The sequence below is a fragment of the Ipomoea triloba genome, chromosome 9, assembly GCF_003576645.1.
Source record: "Ipomoea triloba cultivar NCNSP0323 chromosome 9, ASM357664v1".
NCBI classification, from domain to species: Eukaryota; Viridiplantae; Streptophyta; class Magnoliopsida; order Solanales; family Convolvulaceae; genus Ipomoea; species Ipomoea triloba.
The window spans coordinates 27,865,064-27,883,656 of NC_044924.1; the positions used below are offsets into that span (position 1 = coordinate 27,865,064).

Sequence of the window (18,593 nt, forward strand, 5' to 3'; positions counted from 1 at the left end):
TTATCCTCTCTCTGAATTTGCAAATGATGCTTCAGGTTCTTACTTCTCTTGAACCTTTGGATTACATTGTCGTGTCGTTTCTTCCTGGAGTTAGTGAGGTATGCACAGACAATGGTCTTTCGTTCGTACCTTTTACAGTTGTGCTTTATTGAATTTCAAAACTGATTCCAAGCTTCAATGGGTATTTGCATTCAACAGGAGTTTCTTTTCCGTGGTGCACTTTTGCCTCTCTTTGGTGCCAATTGGCCAAGTGCTCTGGCCGTTGCTGCAGTCTTTGGAATATTGCACTTGGGCAGCGGCCGAAAATATTCATTTGCAATCTGGTATTTGTTGAGTTGGAGCATTTCATTAGTTTGTTTATTCCCCCTTAAACTGATGCATTATCATTCTATTTAATGCATGCTCCATGTATATTGTACATTCATGATCCATTTCCTCTCATCTTTTCCCTTCATATTTGTAGATTTACAGTTTAAAGTATTTTTACCACCTCCATGCCCTTAACCAAGGCTGTAGAAGGCGCTAGGCAGGCAGCCGGGGGCGCCTAGCACCTAGGCCCTGCCTAGGCGGCTGAGTAAAATAATAATAATAATGTGTAGCTGCCCTAAACCCTAAAAAAAAAACACTTGGCCGAGTTAAGCGCCGACCTAGCCGAGTCAGGCGCCTAGGGGTGAAATCCCCTTGGCCTAGGGTTGCCTATGCGGCTGAGTAAAATAATAATAATAATGTGTGGTCGCCCTAAACCCTAAAAAAACACTCGTCTGTGTTAAGCGCCAACCCAGCCGAGTCGGATGCCTAGTTGGCCGGCCAACTAAAAGGCACCTAGGAGTGAAATCCCCTTGGCCTAGGGCGCCTAGGAGGCAATTTTTACAACATTGCCCTTAACACATTTGCACCCCTAGGAAGCTTGTGGTGCCAAAAATATGAACTGCAACCACACAAAATTATAGTTGTATTCTAATGAATTAGCTTATGATAACTTTTTAGGGCGACATTTGTGGGGCTTGCCTATGGCTATGCTACAATTTCAACATCAAGCATTATTGTGCCAATGGCTGCTCACGCTCTGAATAACTTGATCGGAGGTATCTTATGGCGCTATACATCAAGTTCTTCAAAATAGATTGGTAATTCTGCAATCTTCTGTCTTCATAATGTGCACTCTACTAAAATGGTGCAACGAGATTTTTGTCTTTAACATGTCAAATCTATTGGTTGTTATTAAGGTTTGGCTCTCTGATACATAAACTTGCCTCAGCTCTAGTGTGTATCAGTTTGGAGCTCAGCCCTGGCTTTCAAGTATTATTTTCCTTACTGCCATATAGCTTGTGTATACTTGTAGTTTTTTAATATTTTATTAATACTTAAAAGTGTTGTCAAATTCTCAGATTTTCTCAATGTTGCTGCGTTACAACCAGTATGCCAACTTAGCGTATTGTTTTGTTTGACGCCCCGTAACTCTTCCTCAGCCAGGCTTGGGCAGAATAGCAGAGCAAGTACAAGTATTAGTAGCATAACAAAAAAGCCTTCCTCGTCATTAATATGTTTGCTCGGAACTCTCGGGAGAATCGATGACTGCATCTTTGATGCATCTGATAATTCTGAATTGGCTAGTTGTAAATAGCCCCAGGGCTATGGAACAAAGGATTATCCCGGAACTAGACCGAGGTAGTGTATATGTATTTATGGTTATTTTCAAATCTCGCAGAACAGAATGGGATACGATGAGATAGAATGCAATAGCAACATTTTACCCAACTCTAGTCAACTTCTGATTGGCAAGGAGTGAAGCTTCAGCTATGGATTCCATGTGGAGAATCTCCTTGGAATGTTTTGTGTTAAATATGTGTAAGCATATATAGAGTTTAAAACTAAAGAACCAAAATATCATGAAATTTGTAAATGATGTTGTGGATTATCAGCCTACTGAGCATGCATAATGGATACCCCCTACAGTTACACAAGTTCATAGAGAAAGTCAAAATGAAGAATCAGTGCAACATAATACTCAACTTGAAACAAACACTAGTCCATCATAAACTACTTGACAGACAATTGAAGAATCTTCTTCAACTCAATCTTTTTTCAAATACTGCCTACTAAACCACTGAGCTAAGCCTGTGTGGATTTTTGCAACACAATCTGACTAGACATAGAGGGATATTCCTATGAGGATCTATAATAATCACCTTGTTGGTAACATGATTGGAAATCCCTCAGAAGGTGTGAGAGCCATAAATAAGGTAAGGGGGAACTATGTTGAATTGGCTAGGTACCCTTGCTGGCAAATTATACCATGAACCAGGGTCTACCTTGCATTGTAGATTTTGGTTCAAAAAAAAAAACATTTAGATTATGTATATGTAGTTGACACATTTTGTACCTGCAGTTGACAGTTGTATCAGAGTTCATAACGCAATATGAACCCTGGTCCATGGTATAACAATTGACCCTTGCTATGCTTCACAAATTGAGTTGAAAATGTCAATGAAGCTCTAATTGATGAATTCTGGATAAAAGCAATGTAAGATGAGCTTGGTTTGTTCGAACCTTGAGTGAATATAAAATGGGTATATAAAAATAAGACTGACAAAGCATGTAACATTGCACATAACAAGGCCAAATTAGTTGCACAAGGATTTACCCAAATTGAAGAAAAAAAAAAAGAAAATTGTTGTTTTAAAGTAAAGTAGCAGAAATATCAAACAAGATAATAGAACAGAAAATTGTAATAGAAAGGGCTAATTCATTGCATTTTATTCACAACACCATGGCTCTTTATATAGAGAAAAAAATGTAACAGAAACATATATATTCTGATTTGTTGAAAGATCTTATTATTAAGCCATGAAGAGATAATCTCTCTTAAAGACTTGTCTATTGACTGACTAGTAAGTAGTAACTAACTACTATTGCACTATTGCACATAATCAACAAATCTCCTCCTTGTCTTAGGGGGTGTATTCAATCATGACTTTTGTAGATTTTTAAAAACTTTTAAAATGATAGATTTTAATAAACTTTTATTGATTTTCATAGAGTCGTTCAAAACTTTTTAAAACTTTTTAAAACTCTATAAAAGTCTGTATAAAAAACTTGCATAAACTTTTATCAACTTTTTTATTTTAAAAAGTCTACAAAAATCATTAAAATTCTAAATTGAATACATCCCTACAAACTTTCACAAGCAATTCATAACAATATAGAATTGTTCAAATAAAATATTTAAAAATATAATTACTTTTTCTTGAAAAATTAATATTTAAAAAATATATATAATTACTAGTTGCATAAAATAAAAAAAATTAATAATATATATAAAATTATATTTGATATACTGCTAGGTATCAAGCAAAGAGCTATTATTTACAATAACAATATGGGACTGCTAACAACAACAATGTGCTTTTCTTTGTAGCATCAAATTGCTATTGCGAACAATAGTTCACTATTCGTAATAGCATGTTGTTAAAAAGAAAAAAGAAAAAATATATTACGAATAAACATCTGAATATTATGAAACATATAGTAAAAATTGACGGTGACAGATAAAAAAAATTTACTTTGTTAATGTATTTAGGAGAAAAAGTTTAGAAGTTAGGGATAAAAAGTTCATAGAAAAAAAAATCAAAATATACGAGCAACAATGAAATAAAAATAATATTATTTTTAATTTTTAGAGGAATATTGTTAAGTTTAGGAGAGAGGAAAAAATTGGTAGAGTTTAGGTATGTAGAAAATATAGGATAATGAAGAAAAAATAATTTATTGAATTTAGGTATAGTATAAGGTTTATAAAGTTTAAAATTTTAAATAAGGAGAAAAAGATAGAGTTTAAATAGATAGATAGATAGAGAGATAGAGAGAGAGAGAGAGAGAGAGAGAGAGAGAGAGAGAGAGAGAGAGAGAGAGAGAGAGAGAGAGAGAGAGAGAGAGAGAGAGAGAGAGAGAGAGAGAGAGAGAGAGAGAGAGAGAGAGAGAGAGAGAGAGAGAGAGAGAGAGAGAGAGAGAGAGAGAGAGAGAGAGAGAGAGAGAGAGAGAGAGAGAGAGAGAGAGAGAGAGAGAGAGAGAGAGAGAGAGAGAGAGAGAGAGAGAGAGAGAGAGAGAGAGAGAGAGAGAGAGAGAGAGAGAGAGAGAGAGAGAGAGAGAGAGAGAGAGAGAGAGAGAGAGAGAGAGAGAGAGAGAGAGAGAGAGAGAGAGAGAGAGAGAGAGAGAGAGAGAGAGAGAGAGAGAGAGAGAGAGAGAGAGAGAGAGAGAGAGAGAGAGAGAGAGAGAGAGAGAGAGAGAGAGAGAGAGAGAGAGAGAGAGAGAGAGAGAGAGAGAGAGAGAGAGAGAGAGAGAGAGAGAGAGAGAGAGAGAGAGAGAGAGAGAGAGAGAGAGAGAGAGAGAGAGAGAGAGAGAGAGAGAGAGAGAGAGAGAGAGAGAGAGAGAGAGAGAGAGAGAGAGAGAGAGAGAGAGAGAGAGAGAGAGAGAGAGAGAGAGAGAGAGAGAGAGAGAGAGAGAGAGAGAGAGAGAGAGAGAGAGAGAGAGAGAGAGAGAGAGAGAGAGAGAGAGAGAGAGAGAGAGAGAGAGAGAGAGAGAGAGAGAGAGAGAGAGAGAGAGAGAGAGAGAGAGAGAGAGAGAGAGAGAGAGAGAGAGAGAGAGAGAGAGAGAGAGAGAGAGAGAGAGAGAGAGAGAGAGAGAGAGAGAGAGAGAGAGAGAGAGAGAGAGAGAGAGAGAGGGAGGGAGAGAAAACTTCAGTGTTGGTAGAAAGAAAATTTTGAAATCTTGGGGTTGGGGGTTGGATTTCAACTATTTATATTTGAGAAGGAAAAGTATATAAAAGTCTACAGAAGTTCTAAAATTAAAAAGTCCTTACAAATTCATGACTTTTAAAGATTTTTTAAAAGTTTTAATTGAATACCACAGGACTTTTAAAAATCTTGATCGAATACCGCATGACTTTTAAATACTCTCTAAAAGTTTGAATTGAATACCTCCAAACTTTTAAAGTTTATAAAAGTCTTTAAAATTCTATGAAAGTCATGATTGAATACACCCCCCTTAGTAGCTACAGAAGCCTAATTTGTCTCTTAATATTTCAAATCTAGCTTTAAACAAAGATTTAGTAAAAACGTCTGTAATTTGATCTTCAGTCTTTCAATAAAGCAGCTTCACCTCACCATGCTTCTGTTATTCTCTTGAGTGATACAACTTGATTTTGAAATGTTTAGTTTTTCCATGAAAAACAAGATCCTTTGAAATTGCTATTGCAACTTGATTGTCTACATCATCTGTGTTGGCTCATTTTGCTCCATGTGTAAATCTGTAAGTATTTTCCTAATCCAGATTGCTTGATTTACTGTGGCATTTGCTGCTACATATTCTAGCCGTGTTGTACTTTGAGATGTTATCTCTTATTTTTTTGAACACCATGAGAAAATTGTAGATCCAAAACTGTAACAGAAACCTATTGTACTTTTCATATCATCTACGGAGCCTGCCCAAGCACTATAGAATATCCAAGAAGCTTAAAATTTTGAAAGTTAGAATATTTAATGCCAAAATTTGTAGTTCCCTTAATATATCTCACTATTATTTTTGCAGCTTGAAAATGTATTTCACTTACACAATGCAAAAACCTTGAAAGCAAACTTATTGCAAACATTATGTCTGGTCTGGTTACAGTAAGATACATCAAGCAACCAACCAAACTTCTATATTGGCCTTCATCAACTTTTTTCAGCTCCACCATCTTTGTTGAACTTTTCCTTTTGGTTCATTAGTGTGTTAGTACTTTTGCAACCCTCCGTATGAAATTTCTTAAGTATTTCTTTTGCATACTTCTTTTGGCTGATGAGAATTCCATTTTGATCTTGTTTTACCTCCATGCCCATAAAATAAGACATCAAGCCAAGATCTGTCATCTCAAATACTTTGAGCATTTCAGTTTTAAACTCAGCCACCAAATTCTCATTGTTTCCTGTTACAAGAAGATCATCAACATAAACAGAAACTATAACTAGATTAGTATATGTTCATTTTACATATAATGTCATAGCTTCACTTTAACTTTTAACAAACCCAAGTTTTTGAATGTGTTCATCAATCCTGCTGTACCAGGCCCTTGGAGCTTACTTAAGCCCATATAAGAGTAAATTGCCATTTTGATCCATTGACTATTGGGGTCCTTTTAATTGTAATCCACGACTTTCAAAACTGTTAATTTACTACCTTAAATATTCAATTTTTATCAATTTTGGTCACTCCGACCAAATTGCCGGTCAAATCTCACCGGAAAACATTAAAAGGTAAAGTAATGAGGGTATTTTAGTAATTTTACTCCCTTTTTGTTTCTTCTTCGACGAGCATCTCAGGCTTTTGCTTCCACTGCGAGCGACGACGGTGGCAACCACATTCCTCCTTCACTGTCGCCACCTGATCAAGAAAGCAAAACTACAGATGAAAAATTTCCCAATGTCAACACCCAAACATCATCGAAAACCACTCGGGACAGAGCTTAGAAAACAACGTTGTCATCTCTATGGTGTGCACACAAATGACATAATCACGAGATTCCATGGGGGAGAGTTTGAGGTTTTGGTCTGGTTTATGAACGCAGGGAGGAAAATAGCAAAAGGACTAATTTCTCCTAAAAGATTTATTTTGCCGACAATAATAATATTGGTGCTACGGGACAACCCGTGAATGACGCTGCTCCTATGTCGTGTGCGACGGAATACCAGCGCCACCCCAACTTCTTTCAACTGCCAGCTTCGAGTCCGTACGATAATTTCCTAAAGGCCGCCGGAAGCTAAATAAAAGCTAATCAATGGCATCTGAGCTTCAGTTGGTGCAAAGATTGCTACCAGTTTTTTTGTTTTTGTTTTTTTTGTTTTTTTTTCAAAATTTCTTGGGAATCTATAATCAAGATCCATTTTTGTATTTTTTTTGGGTTCATTGATAAGCTTTAAAATTGCATTTGAAAACAACAAAAAGATTGCATTGACAGCTCTGGTTTGCTAGACTCTGATGCGACGACAGCTTCATGAACGGAGAAGAAACAAAATATATTTAAAATGACTAAAATACCCCTCATTATTTGGCCTATTAATATTTTTCGGTGCAATTTGACCGGCAATTTGGTCGGAGTGACTAAAATTGATAAAATTTACATAGTTAAAGTACGAAATTAACAGTTTTGAAAGTTGTGGATTGCGATTAACAAGCGCCCAATAGTCAGTGGACTTAAATGGCAATTTACTCGCCCATATAATGCCTTCTTTAACAAGTAGACCTTATCCTCCTGACCCTTGACTTTGAAACCTTCAGGCTGTTTAAAAAAAATCTCTTCTTGAAGATAACCGTTTAAGAATGCAGATTTTACATCTAGCTAGTAAATCTTCCACTTTTCGTGAGTTGCTAAAGCAAGTAACATTCTGATTGTATCCAAGCGTGCCACCATAGCAAATGTTTCTTAGAAATCCACTCCAAATACGTGATTGTACCCCTTCACTACTAACCTAGCTTTGAGTTTTTTTTTACAAAACCATCTGCATCAAGTTTGGTCCTATAAACTCATTTGACACCAATGATCGTTCTATCTTGGGGCTTGTCCACTAGTTGCGAAGTATCTTCTTTTTTTCAATCATTTTGAATTCCTCCTCCATTGCTTGTATCCACTTGTCATCTTTCTTAGCTTCTGTAGAATTCGCAGGCTAAAAAACAACAACATTACATCTTTCATAAATGTCATATAATGTCCTAGTACCTCTAACTAGGACATGATCTATGCTCTCAACATTGCCTTCAATAGGGTCATCTTCAATGTGTTGTGAAAACTCTGGGAATTGCATTTTTCAGTCACCTCATAATGTTGTTTTTCCGTTGTCACTTCCTAATTCCATTGTTTATCCTCCATAAACTTCACATCTCTACTTATCAAACATTATCCATTTTGTGGTTGGAAAATTCTATAAGCCTTGAAAGTGTTGCTATATCAAATAAAAATGCATGGTTCTGCCTTCTTATCAAGTTTGTATCGTTTCACCTGTGGCACATATAATAAACAAAGACAACCAAATATCTTTAGATTTTATAGGTTTGGTTTATAACCAAACCAAGCTTCATGTAGAGTTTTATTATTTAAAAATCTTATTGGCAGCCTAGTTAGCAAGAAAACAACAGTGCTAGCAGCCTCTGCCCACAATTTCTTAGGCAGCTCTTTTTCATGCAACATACACCTTGCCATTTTGATAATGCTCCGATTTTTTCCCTCAGTTACACCATTCTGTTGTGGGGTGTAATGAATAGTGAATTGATGTTCAATACTTGCTTCTTCACAAAACTTGTCAAACATGTATCTTACAACCATTTGCATGTATTCACTAAACTCATTTGCATATTCTTTCCCATTATCGGACCTTATTATATGTATCCTACAACCACTTTGATTTTTCACCCATGTTTTATATCTACAAAATATGTTGGCATTCTCAAATTTAAATTTGAGAAAATAAGTCCAACAATATCTTGTATAATCATCAATGAATGCAATATAGTACTTACTACCGTTCAAAGTGGGTGTTCTCATAGATCTACCAAGATCTATATGCACAAGTTGCAGCTTATGTGTTGCTCTCCATGCTGATTTTGAGAAAGATCATTTGACTTGTTTTCCATATTGACAAGCACAATCATCCAGCTTGTCCTCTAAGAGCGGAACTCCTTTCACCAAGTTATGTTTCTACATTTGTAGAAGACCAACATGGTGGAAATACCCAAGCCTTTTATGCCATAATTATGCATTGCTAACAATGCTAGAAAATGCCATTTTTTATTCCTCCATTAAGTTCAAAGTAAAGTTTTTTGCACATCTTTGCCTTGGGCATTTGTGATCAAGCACCATTGGTTTTCAAAAAGAACTTTGAAGCCTTTTTCATTCAACTGGCCAACACTAAGCAAATTCTGATCAATATCAAGCACATATAAAACATCTGAAATATACTTCACATTGTTAATCTTTGTATAGCCATTGTTCCTTTCCCATTGATCAAAAGAAAATCATCATTTCTAATTTTTACTTTAGAAACAGTTGTTTTATCAAGATCTTTGAAGAGCTCTCGATCATTGGTCATGTGGTTTGTGTAACCACTATCAATCAACCAGGAATCACTTGAGTTGTTGCTTGTTGCAAAACATGTTACAACAAATAGGTGGTCGTCATCATATTGCTCTATAGATGCTTTTGCTTCTTCATGTTGTTGTGACTTGCAAATATGCTCCATATGTCCTGTCTTACAACATTTTATGCACTTGGCATCAGGCCTCCACCAACATTTCCTTTGTGGGTGATTTTTTTTATTTGTTTTATTGTTTTTGTTTTGTTTTCTTTTTTTTACAGTGTGGACACGGTGGATATATCTCATTCTTGTTGTTGTTGCCAACCTCTTACTTTTTGAAGTTCTTCCTATTTTTACCTCTTCCTGAGCTTTCTGCCTTTGCTAGAAAAACACCCTCCATTGGTTCTTCGTTTCTCAACACTATCTTTTGTTTTGGTACCTACAATGCATGTACATGTTTAGCCAAGGATATGCTTAACATATCCTTAGATTCTTCTAAGGAAGAAAGCTTTGACGCATACTTCTCAAGTAAGGTTACAAGGATCTTTTGCACAATCCGATGATCAGGAAAGTTTTTACCAAGAAACCTTATCTTATTAGTTATGCCCAAGAGCGTATTGGAGTACTCCTTAATGGTTTCTTACTCCTTCATCTTCATCATTTCAAACTCTCTAATTAGCTTAAGTATTTGCATGTTTTTTGTTTTCTCATTTCCTTGCTACTCTTTCTTTAGATAATCCCATATACCCTTTATTGTCTTTAAGTTCATAATTTTTGTAAATATAAAACTTGAAACAACAAAGAACATACATGCATTAGTTTTGGACTTCCTCAATGTCTTTTCTTTGTGTATCTTCATCTTGTTGAAATTGAGGGATTCAAAGGCCTGGCGGGTGGAAAATAGCAACCACCCGCCAGTTAGGCGGAAGCAAAGTATGTGAGAAAGCCAAAGAATAATAGAATATATTAATATATTATAATGAAAGAGTACAATAGGTTTCCCTCTATGTTCCTATGTACCTCTATATATACAGTACTAAAATACATACCAAATCTACCCTAATAGGAATAGGAAACTAAGTTCACCCTACTAGGAGTTTCCTAATATTCAATAAAGGTTTCCTAATATTCAACACTCCCCCTCAAGCTAGAACATCTAGAAGTTCCAAGCTTGGATCAAAACAACACTCTACCTCACTTACAATTACAAATGAAAATTAAGTGCAACTAGAGGATAACAGTGTTGGGTGGCTTTGGAGGGACAATGCTATACGCAACCCTTGGAAATGCATCAAAGGCGAAACTTGTCACGAACAACCTTGGGAATGACGGCACCAAGGGAGAAGATTAACACGAACACCTTCACAGTAACATAAACACTCTAAGAATGCCAAAGGTAGAAGCGAATAGGAGCAAAGAATAACAAAGGATGCAGTAGAGCCCATAGTAATGAAGATAAACTTGAAATAACACTAAGCTAAAGAGAGCACACTGATTGTAGATAGTCACACTCCCCCTTACTTGAAACATGAGAAATAATCAAAGGCCATTATAGTAGTGATGAAACTTAACATCCATGGGATAAGGCATACCGGAGATAAAGGAATATCACGGTTATACCAAAATAGTGAAACACCATGGGAAGAACCGAAGAAGCTTAGCAATAAACCCAAAAAGCCTTCAAATTTCACCAGTAGGCATCAATGGTTGCCAAGAAATTTGCAGCAATGTTGCAGGGAAAGGGGTAAAAGATGTGGTAGTTCAAGACGAAAAGCTAGAAATAGAGGTCAAGACAAAAAACTAGAAACAGAGACCAAGTATGATAGCATCATATACTAGAAGTAGTGAGATAATAAACCAAAAAGAAACGTGATGAAGATAACTAGAAAAAAAAATATAATAAGTAAAATAGAACACCACGGGAGTGGTGTTGCTGGAAGAAGACTGCTGAATTGCCACTAAAACTGAACACATAGAGATGACTAGAGAAGGAAAAGAAGACTAATTGAAAATTTCGGCGACGGTGGCCAAAGGACGGCGGCCGGCGGTGGTGACCGATAGAGATAGGGAAATTAGAGGAGGGAGATATGGCCGGAAAACTATTGATATTCCGACGACAACTAGTGGCGCGTGTAGGCGCGTATAGTGACAAACGGTGACGAGATTCCAGGCGTAGGCTCGCGATGATGATCCGAGAAGGCCTGTGGTGCAAGTATGGAAGGAAAACCACAAAGACACGTTGGATTTGAGAGAGACAGTCGCGATTGAAGGCAAACTCTTGTGGCGGCAGTGGCGAAACAACTAGGGTTTTATTTAGGGTTTGTTAGGTTTTGTTTAGGATTTATTTTAAGATTTAGGCTCTGATACCATGTTGAAATTGATGGATTAAAAGACCTGGCGAGTGGAGAATAACAACCACCCGCCAGTTAGGTGGAAGCAAAGTATGTGAGAAAACAAGAGAATAATAGAATATAGAGTTAATTCCAGCAATAGTCCTCTGACTATTATGATTTTCCAAATTTAACCCTCGTCTTTTAATTTGGACGAATTAAACCCTTGACTATTAAAATTGTTCCACCATTAGTCTTTTGGTTAACCAATCGTTAGATGGACGTTAATAGAATGGCTAAAATGGTCATTTCTTCCCCTGAACTTCTTCTTCCCCTTCGTTCATTTAATTTTTTTTTTTGGAAACACATTCGTTTATTTAGTTTGTCCTTTCATTTCACCGTTTGGACCATTGCGGTTAGGTTTCTGTGCGAGGAGACGACACTCTTGCTAGCCCCGGCGGTGCCGGAGGAGTACATGAGAGTCGTCGTGTCGTCTTGAGTGACCCTTTCTTTGAAGCGAGTCTGACTCTACAGCTTTCTCATCATCTCTTCCAGTCTACTCACGATCCTCAAGTTGGTTTTTGGTGTACAATTGTAATTTCATCCGATGAGCACGACAGGGAGATTTGAATCGGCTAGTTTTGGGAGAAGTTCAATAACAATAAAAGCGAGAATCGGTTTCGAATCAGAGATCTATTTGCCGATTTCGCGGGGGGTGTTGAGTGGGTTAGTGGTAGTTATAACGGCGCTGAGGGACATTACAGCAAGGCAGGTGATGGGGAAGAAGATGGAATTCAGAGAAATTACAGCTTGTCAGCATTATAGTCAGCAATAAGAACGTCTTCATCCATCTTAAATGTTGTTGCAACCTTTTCATAAATCGGAGCAAGGTGTTTTCAATAATGACCACACCATGGTGCATAAAACTCTACTAAGACATCCTTTTTCTCATTCAGGACAATCTCATCAAAGTTTTCTAGAGTTAATACCACAACACTTGAGGGGACTGCAACAATCTTAACATTGGTTCCTGCTTCTCTGTTTACATACTCAGAAATGGCTTCTGCAGTTCGTGCACCTTCATACTTTTTTTGGCTCCAAAGACTCTTTAAGAAACCATTGGATGGTTGGGTAGCCAGAAATTCCATATTTGCTGCAAAGGCTCCTGTGTTCATCGCAGTCCACCTTTCTAATGAGAACAGATTTTGCTTTCTTGAAACTTGCAGTAAGCTTTTCATACTAGGGAGCAAGCTTTTTACAGTTGATAAGGGCATATTTGATCATATTTTTACCCCATATTTCTACCACTAAATATTAATATTATGTTCATAATTAATCAAAGTTGATGAAAAAATACACAAGTGAGCATAATATTAGTGTTTGGCCTTGTTGTCTTATATTTATTGTTAATTAAGCTACATTTTATGATGAATAGGCTAAAGTGGCGTAGGAAGATGGAACAAATGCATAAAATTGAAAGTGGAAGACATATTTGCATAGTGGAGATGTGAATGCATAAGTGGCTTTGGTGGATGTGCACATAAGACAAAAAGAAGATGACAAAACAATGGATGGTGGAGACAAAAAGCATGAAATGATGGCAAGAAACATGGAGCAAATAATGGGCAAAAAAAAGCAAAAAGGAGAGCAGAAATTCCGGAGGAAGACCATAGGCGTCTGTCTGCGTCCTGAAACAGACGCCTATTGTCCATTTTCACACTGCCCGGATTTTTGGACTTTCGCCGCGGCGAGAATTAGGCTCGCCGCGGCGAAAATNATTATGGATTGTGTTTATGTCTAGATTGTTGTTTATTCTTCAATTATTATGAATTGTTAGTTTAGCTTCTATGAGTTGTTGTGTGCAAGACTTGTTATTAAAAGTGTGTGATTATTGGATCCAATTACATGCTTGTTTGTTGTTGTGTCACGGTGAGAATTGGGCATGACTAGAACACTCTTGCCACACCTATGATTTATACAATGCGAGAGCTTGATAAATTGTAGGGGGATTTCTCGGCTAATCTTCGGTTCCTTCACTGGCGAGAGCGGGTTGGAATTTAGAAGTTAGCCAAAACGGTTCCTTCACGGGTGACAGCGTGTTGGAATCTAGAGGTTAGTTTAGGCTACCTCCTCACAACTTGTAGGATTAACTTGGGTTTGGGAATGTTGATTTGCTTAGGATCTTTAAAACGAGCCTCGCTTGTAGACTACGAGAGTAGATAACTTGCGGTTTGGCACACTTGGGTAGATCACGAGAGTGGCACCGAGGACTTTAGTGCATTTCCTCCATTCACAAGGGATAAAACTTCTTTTCTACATTTGTTTGACACATGATAGATATTGACCCGATCCATATCCTTACATATGTTGCATCTAATATATCTCTCTTCATTTGTTGTTTTTATTTTTGTTATTTAGTTTTGTTGTTATAACCATGTTATTGTCGAACTAGCTTCACAAGAATCAATCCGAGTTAGTGCTTGACCAACCATTCCCTGTGGATCGATAACCCCGGAATACTTCGGGTATTTGCGTGTACCTAAAAGCTACAACCAACAGTGACCACACGAGGGAGCGTAGAATTCGACGAGAGCGCCTCGATCTTGGCCGACTTCCTTCTCGAAGTTGTCTTGGGTTAGAACGATGACGTCATCGACGAAGGTTGCCGAGAAGAATAACAACACTGCGATTGCTAAAGCTGTACAGATCCGTGGAATCCACATTTTTTCAAAGTTGTTGAGAAAAGCAGGTATAGTTCAATTCACAACCTTTACATATTAGTCACTGTAATGTTGTAGAGAAGGAGGACTTCCTTAAGCAATATGAAAGCGAACTCCTTGAATCAACTGAATGAACGAAGGACCTGTGAAGAAGAAGCTCAGGGGAAGAAATGACTATTTTAGCCATTCTATTAACGTCCATCTAACGATCGGTTAACTAAAGGACTAATGGTGGAACAATTTTAATAGTCAAGGGTTTAATTCGTCCAAATTGAAAGACGAGGGTTAAATTTGGAAAATCACAATAGTCGGAGGACTATTGCTGGAATTAACTCTAGAATATATGAATATATTATAATGAAAGAGTGCAATAAGCTACCCTCTATGTTCCTATGTACCTCTATATATACTAAACTACATACCAAATCTACCCTAATAGGAATAGGAAACTAAGTCCACCCTACTAGGGTTTCCTAATATTCAATAAAGATTTTCTAATATTCAACACATCTAAGCTATCGTAAGATTTGTAGGCAGTGGAGCCACCTCATAGTCTTTGTCTACAGCTTGCCAAAGATCTAAGGATATGCTTCCAAGTGGACTATCATTTTAACAACCCAGGCTTGGTAATTTTCACCATCAAAGATTGATGGTGAAATTTCGGAGAAATTGTTTTCAATATCCATTCTTGAAAAGGTTATTGGGTTTATGGACTTTTGTGTAGTGTTTTGAGTTTGTGTCTGGGTTCACTCAACTCAGAGGCCCCTCAAGAAAATGCTCTGATATTAATTTGTTGTTTTAAAATAAAGTAGCAGAAATATCATACAAGATATAGAATAGAAAATTGTAAGAGAAAATGCTAACTCATTGCATTTTATTCACATCACCATGGCTCTTTATATAGAGATAAAATGTAACAGAAACACATAACATTCTGATTTTTTGAGGAAATACAAGTTAGAAAGTGCTAAAGATGCTAGGACTCTGATTCCCACTTCTACAAAATTTGCTCGAGATGATAATGGTACATTAGTGAATTCTACAATAAATAGAAGCATGATAAGAAGTCTATTATACTTGACAGCCAATACGTCAAACATCACATATAGTGTTGGTGTGTGTGCAAAACATCAAGCTAACCCAAAAAAGTCACATTTGGTTGCTATCAAAAGAATTATCAAGTATATTAAAGGTACGGTTAAGTATGGAATATGATTTTCAAATGATAATAACTATAACTAGGTTGGATATTGTAATGCAGATTAACCAGAGAATGTAGATGACTGAAAGAATACTTCAAGAGGACTTAATTTTTAAAAACAAATAAGGAAAAATCTTGTTTTATGATTAAGTAAAAAATCAAAACTCAATTTCCTTATCTACTATGAGTCAAATGTTGTCAAATGTTGTCTGATTATAAGTTAGAACATGATACTATGAGTCTATAATTCTTCTATAACAACACAAGTACTATTAATATATCAAAAAATCTTGTCTAACGTTTAGGGATGAAGCATAAATGCCATGCATCATTTCATTAGGGAACTAGTGAAGGACAAAGAAATTAAATTTGAGTACGTTATAGATAAGTAATTAGTGGATATATCCACTAAATCTTTGGAAGGATCCTTATTTGAACAACTAAGATCTACCATTAGGATCAACTTGATATCCTAAAAAAGTGAAAAATTGAGCACCATGTATTATGTTTGATTTTTTTTTTTTTGTGCTAATCAATTTGATATTGTTCATAGTAACTGTTGTAATAGGTCATATATCAAAGAAATAGGTGGGAATTAAATTGACCAACTATTGGGGTTAAATAGTATTGAGACTATTTTCAATCCTGATTTATACTATTTTATACATCCAAGGCTTTAGAAAATATAGTTTTGAACAACTAGAGGAATTGGAACCCCTATACAGAAAAGACCAAGGTTAGATCACCCAGATTAGATGTTAATGACTACCAACTGCTACTTCATCTAATTAGAAGAAGAATCTGTCATTGATACAAGGGACAAACAACTGCCTGCAAACTTGAGAATTATTCAAATCTCGGAGTTGAAGAATGTGGTTAGGACATTGACAAATCAATTAAAACATCATGAAATGCTACTCACTAGGACTCTAGGCCACATTATATTGCAGAGTATGAAGTAATAAGAGACTCTATAGGATGAGCAAAACTTGCATAAAACCTCTAGAATTCTCCGATGCATACTGACTTATCTCCCTTTGGAATTTTTATTTTTTATTTTTAGCAAAAGGGGGGGAGGGGGGGGGGGGGCACTTACTATAGTACTACATAGGGGGTAATTAACTGCCTGGTGGGTACGTTTGAAGTGAAATCTTATTATTCTACTTTGAGAAAATTGAAATATTTGAAGTACTCTGAGGTGGATAGTTGAAGAATGTTTTTTGAAAACGATGGTTCAAGATTGAAGATTCTTGAAGAAGTTTGGAGACTTAGTATGTTTCATTCTTGATTGATTTGTTGGTTGGATGAGGTTTAAAATTTCTATGTATGGTTTAAGGATGACTACGGGGTGGGATAGAGAATAGGGTTCCCATCCCCGAATCCAATTCTCATTCTTCGTTCACACCCCGTTCTCTTGTGGGGATGGAGAATTACCTCTATTCCCATTCCTGTGGAGATTTTTTGGAGACGGGTGCCCCAATTTTCAAGTAGAGTGTAAAATTATATATATATATATATATATATATATATATATATATATATATATATATGAAAAAGAAACCGTGGATCGTGAATGCAAGAGATTCCTAAATGGTTTCTGCTTAATTTTTAATTGAGTTAATATCCAAAATGGTTATCGACTATAGTGGTTTTTCTCAATTTCGTCCTAAACAACTTTGGTGACCTAATGTAGTCCTAGACTTTTGTGTGTTTGCTCAATATAGCCTTCCATTGGTTATTTCATAAAATTGGCATTAAATAGATGGAGAATTCAGTAATTTCAATATTGACATCTCGTTTAATTTATTTATGATGATTAAATAAATCACCGCTCTTTTACGAATTGTCCCAATAATCAGTAAATATTGAAATTATTAGGACAATTCGTAATCCTTATAAAAGTTCTATTGAAATTATTGGGACAATTCATAAAAGATGGGTGATTTATTTAATCATTATAAATAAATAAATTAAAAGAGAGACCAATATTGAAATTACTGAATTGTCCCTCTATTTAAACATCTATTTGACGGAATAACAAATGGAGGACTACATTAAACAAAAACACAAAAGTCTAGGACTACATTACGCCACCAAAGTAATTAAGGATGAAATTGAGAAAAACCACTATAGTTAAGGACCATTTTGGATATTAACTCATTTTTAATTCAATTAATTATCTTAATTTAAGAGCGACTTACCCACAATGAAAGATAGAAAATAAAAACTAAAAGTAAAGAAAAAGAACCAAGGACACATCAATTGTTCACGCAATTCGAAGTAAACTCTCTTACATTTGCAGGACAACTCACGTCAGCCTAATCCACTAGATGATCACCAAAGATTACACAGACTGGTAAGACATAAAATACACAAAATGACCCTAGCCAATTACACCAACTCAATCTTCATCATCTACGTTGAGTGGGTTCGTGCATGCCAAATGATCACTTCAAGCTTCAACAATTCGTCATCAAACCTTCACAATTAACCTCTTTTACTTCCACTCTTGATTTGCTGTTCAAACAATCCTTAATACGAAATAATATATAGAATAAACCAAAGATAATAATAAGTAGATTAAGAAGGGTACAAACCTTCAATGTTTTGTACGTATTGCTTTAGTATAAAGGAAAAGGTTTAGAGCATGAACCAATATATAAGAAGGAATTAACCAATAAACTTAAGCCTTGGACAAGGCCGGCTTTTAGGTTTTGGTGGCCCCGTTCTGGTAAATTAATGAGGCCCTACTAAAAGTACAATCTTTAAAATTAATACCATAATTTTTAATAATAATAATAATGTAATAATAATAATAATAACAATAAAAATAACAACAACAACAATAATAATAATAATAAGGAGATAAAATGTTGTGGTGTGCAAAGAGAAAGGCAAAAGGGTTAAAAAAAGAAAAAACAAAAAGGAAGGCAAAAGATTTACTAAAAAAAGGAAAGTGTATGCCTTGGGCAAGGTTCGAACCCTTGATCTTCAATATAAAATACTATAAACAAACATTTCTACCATTTCTCCATTAGAATCTTTAAAAATTAATTACAAATTTGTTGTTTTTAAAATTTTTAACTAGTTAGGTAAAAATTAAATATTGGGCCTTCTAAAATTTGAGGCCCTGTGCTGTTGGGCTGCTCACACAGCCAAAAATCCGGCCCTGGCCTTGGAATGTAGCACTGTCTTCTTCCCTCTAATATATTGTACGTAGAACATATAATATTTGTTTTTG

The 18,593-nt window shown here is 36.0% G+C and overlaps 1 protein-coding gene and 1 pseudogene across 1 annotated transcript; one reads left to right on the forward strand and one right to left on the reverse strand.

The window, feature by feature from the left end:
* The first annotated feature begins 23 nt into the window (after nt 1-23).
* On the forward strand, nt 24-1,964 carry LOC116029867 (uncharacterized protein YyaK-like). The gene is made up of 4 exons (XM_031271911.1): nt 24-98; nt 199-323; nt 988-1,127; nt 1,389-1,964. The coding sequence occupies exons 1-3, from the start codon at nt 24-26 to the stop codon at nt 1,121-1,123; spliced, it is 336 nt and encodes a 111-aa protein (XP_031127771.1). The 3' UTR covers nt 1,124-1,127; nt 1,389-1,964.
* Nucleotides 1,965-10,392: 8,428 nt separating this feature from the next.
* On the reverse strand, nt 10,393-14,154 carry LOC116029868 (annotated as a pseudogene).
* Between the last annotated feature and the right edge of the window lie 4,439 nt (nt 14,155-18,593).

What these genes read in the sequence shown, in the direction of transcription:
- LOC116029867 (XM_031271911.1), top strand. Translation starts at nt 24, where the DNA reads ATGATGCTTCAGGTTCTTACTTCTCTTGAACCTTTGGATTACATTGTC. An exon ending in TTCTTCCTGGAGTTAGTGAG is followed by an intron (nt 99 to 198) that starts GTATGCACAGAC and finishes TGCATTCAACAG; the next exon opens with GAGTTTCTTTTCCGTGGTGC. An exon ending in AAATATTCATTTGCAATCTG is followed by an intron (nt 324 to 987) that starts GTATTTGTTGAG and finishes ATAACTTTTTAG; the next exon opens with GGCGACATTTGTGGGGCTTG.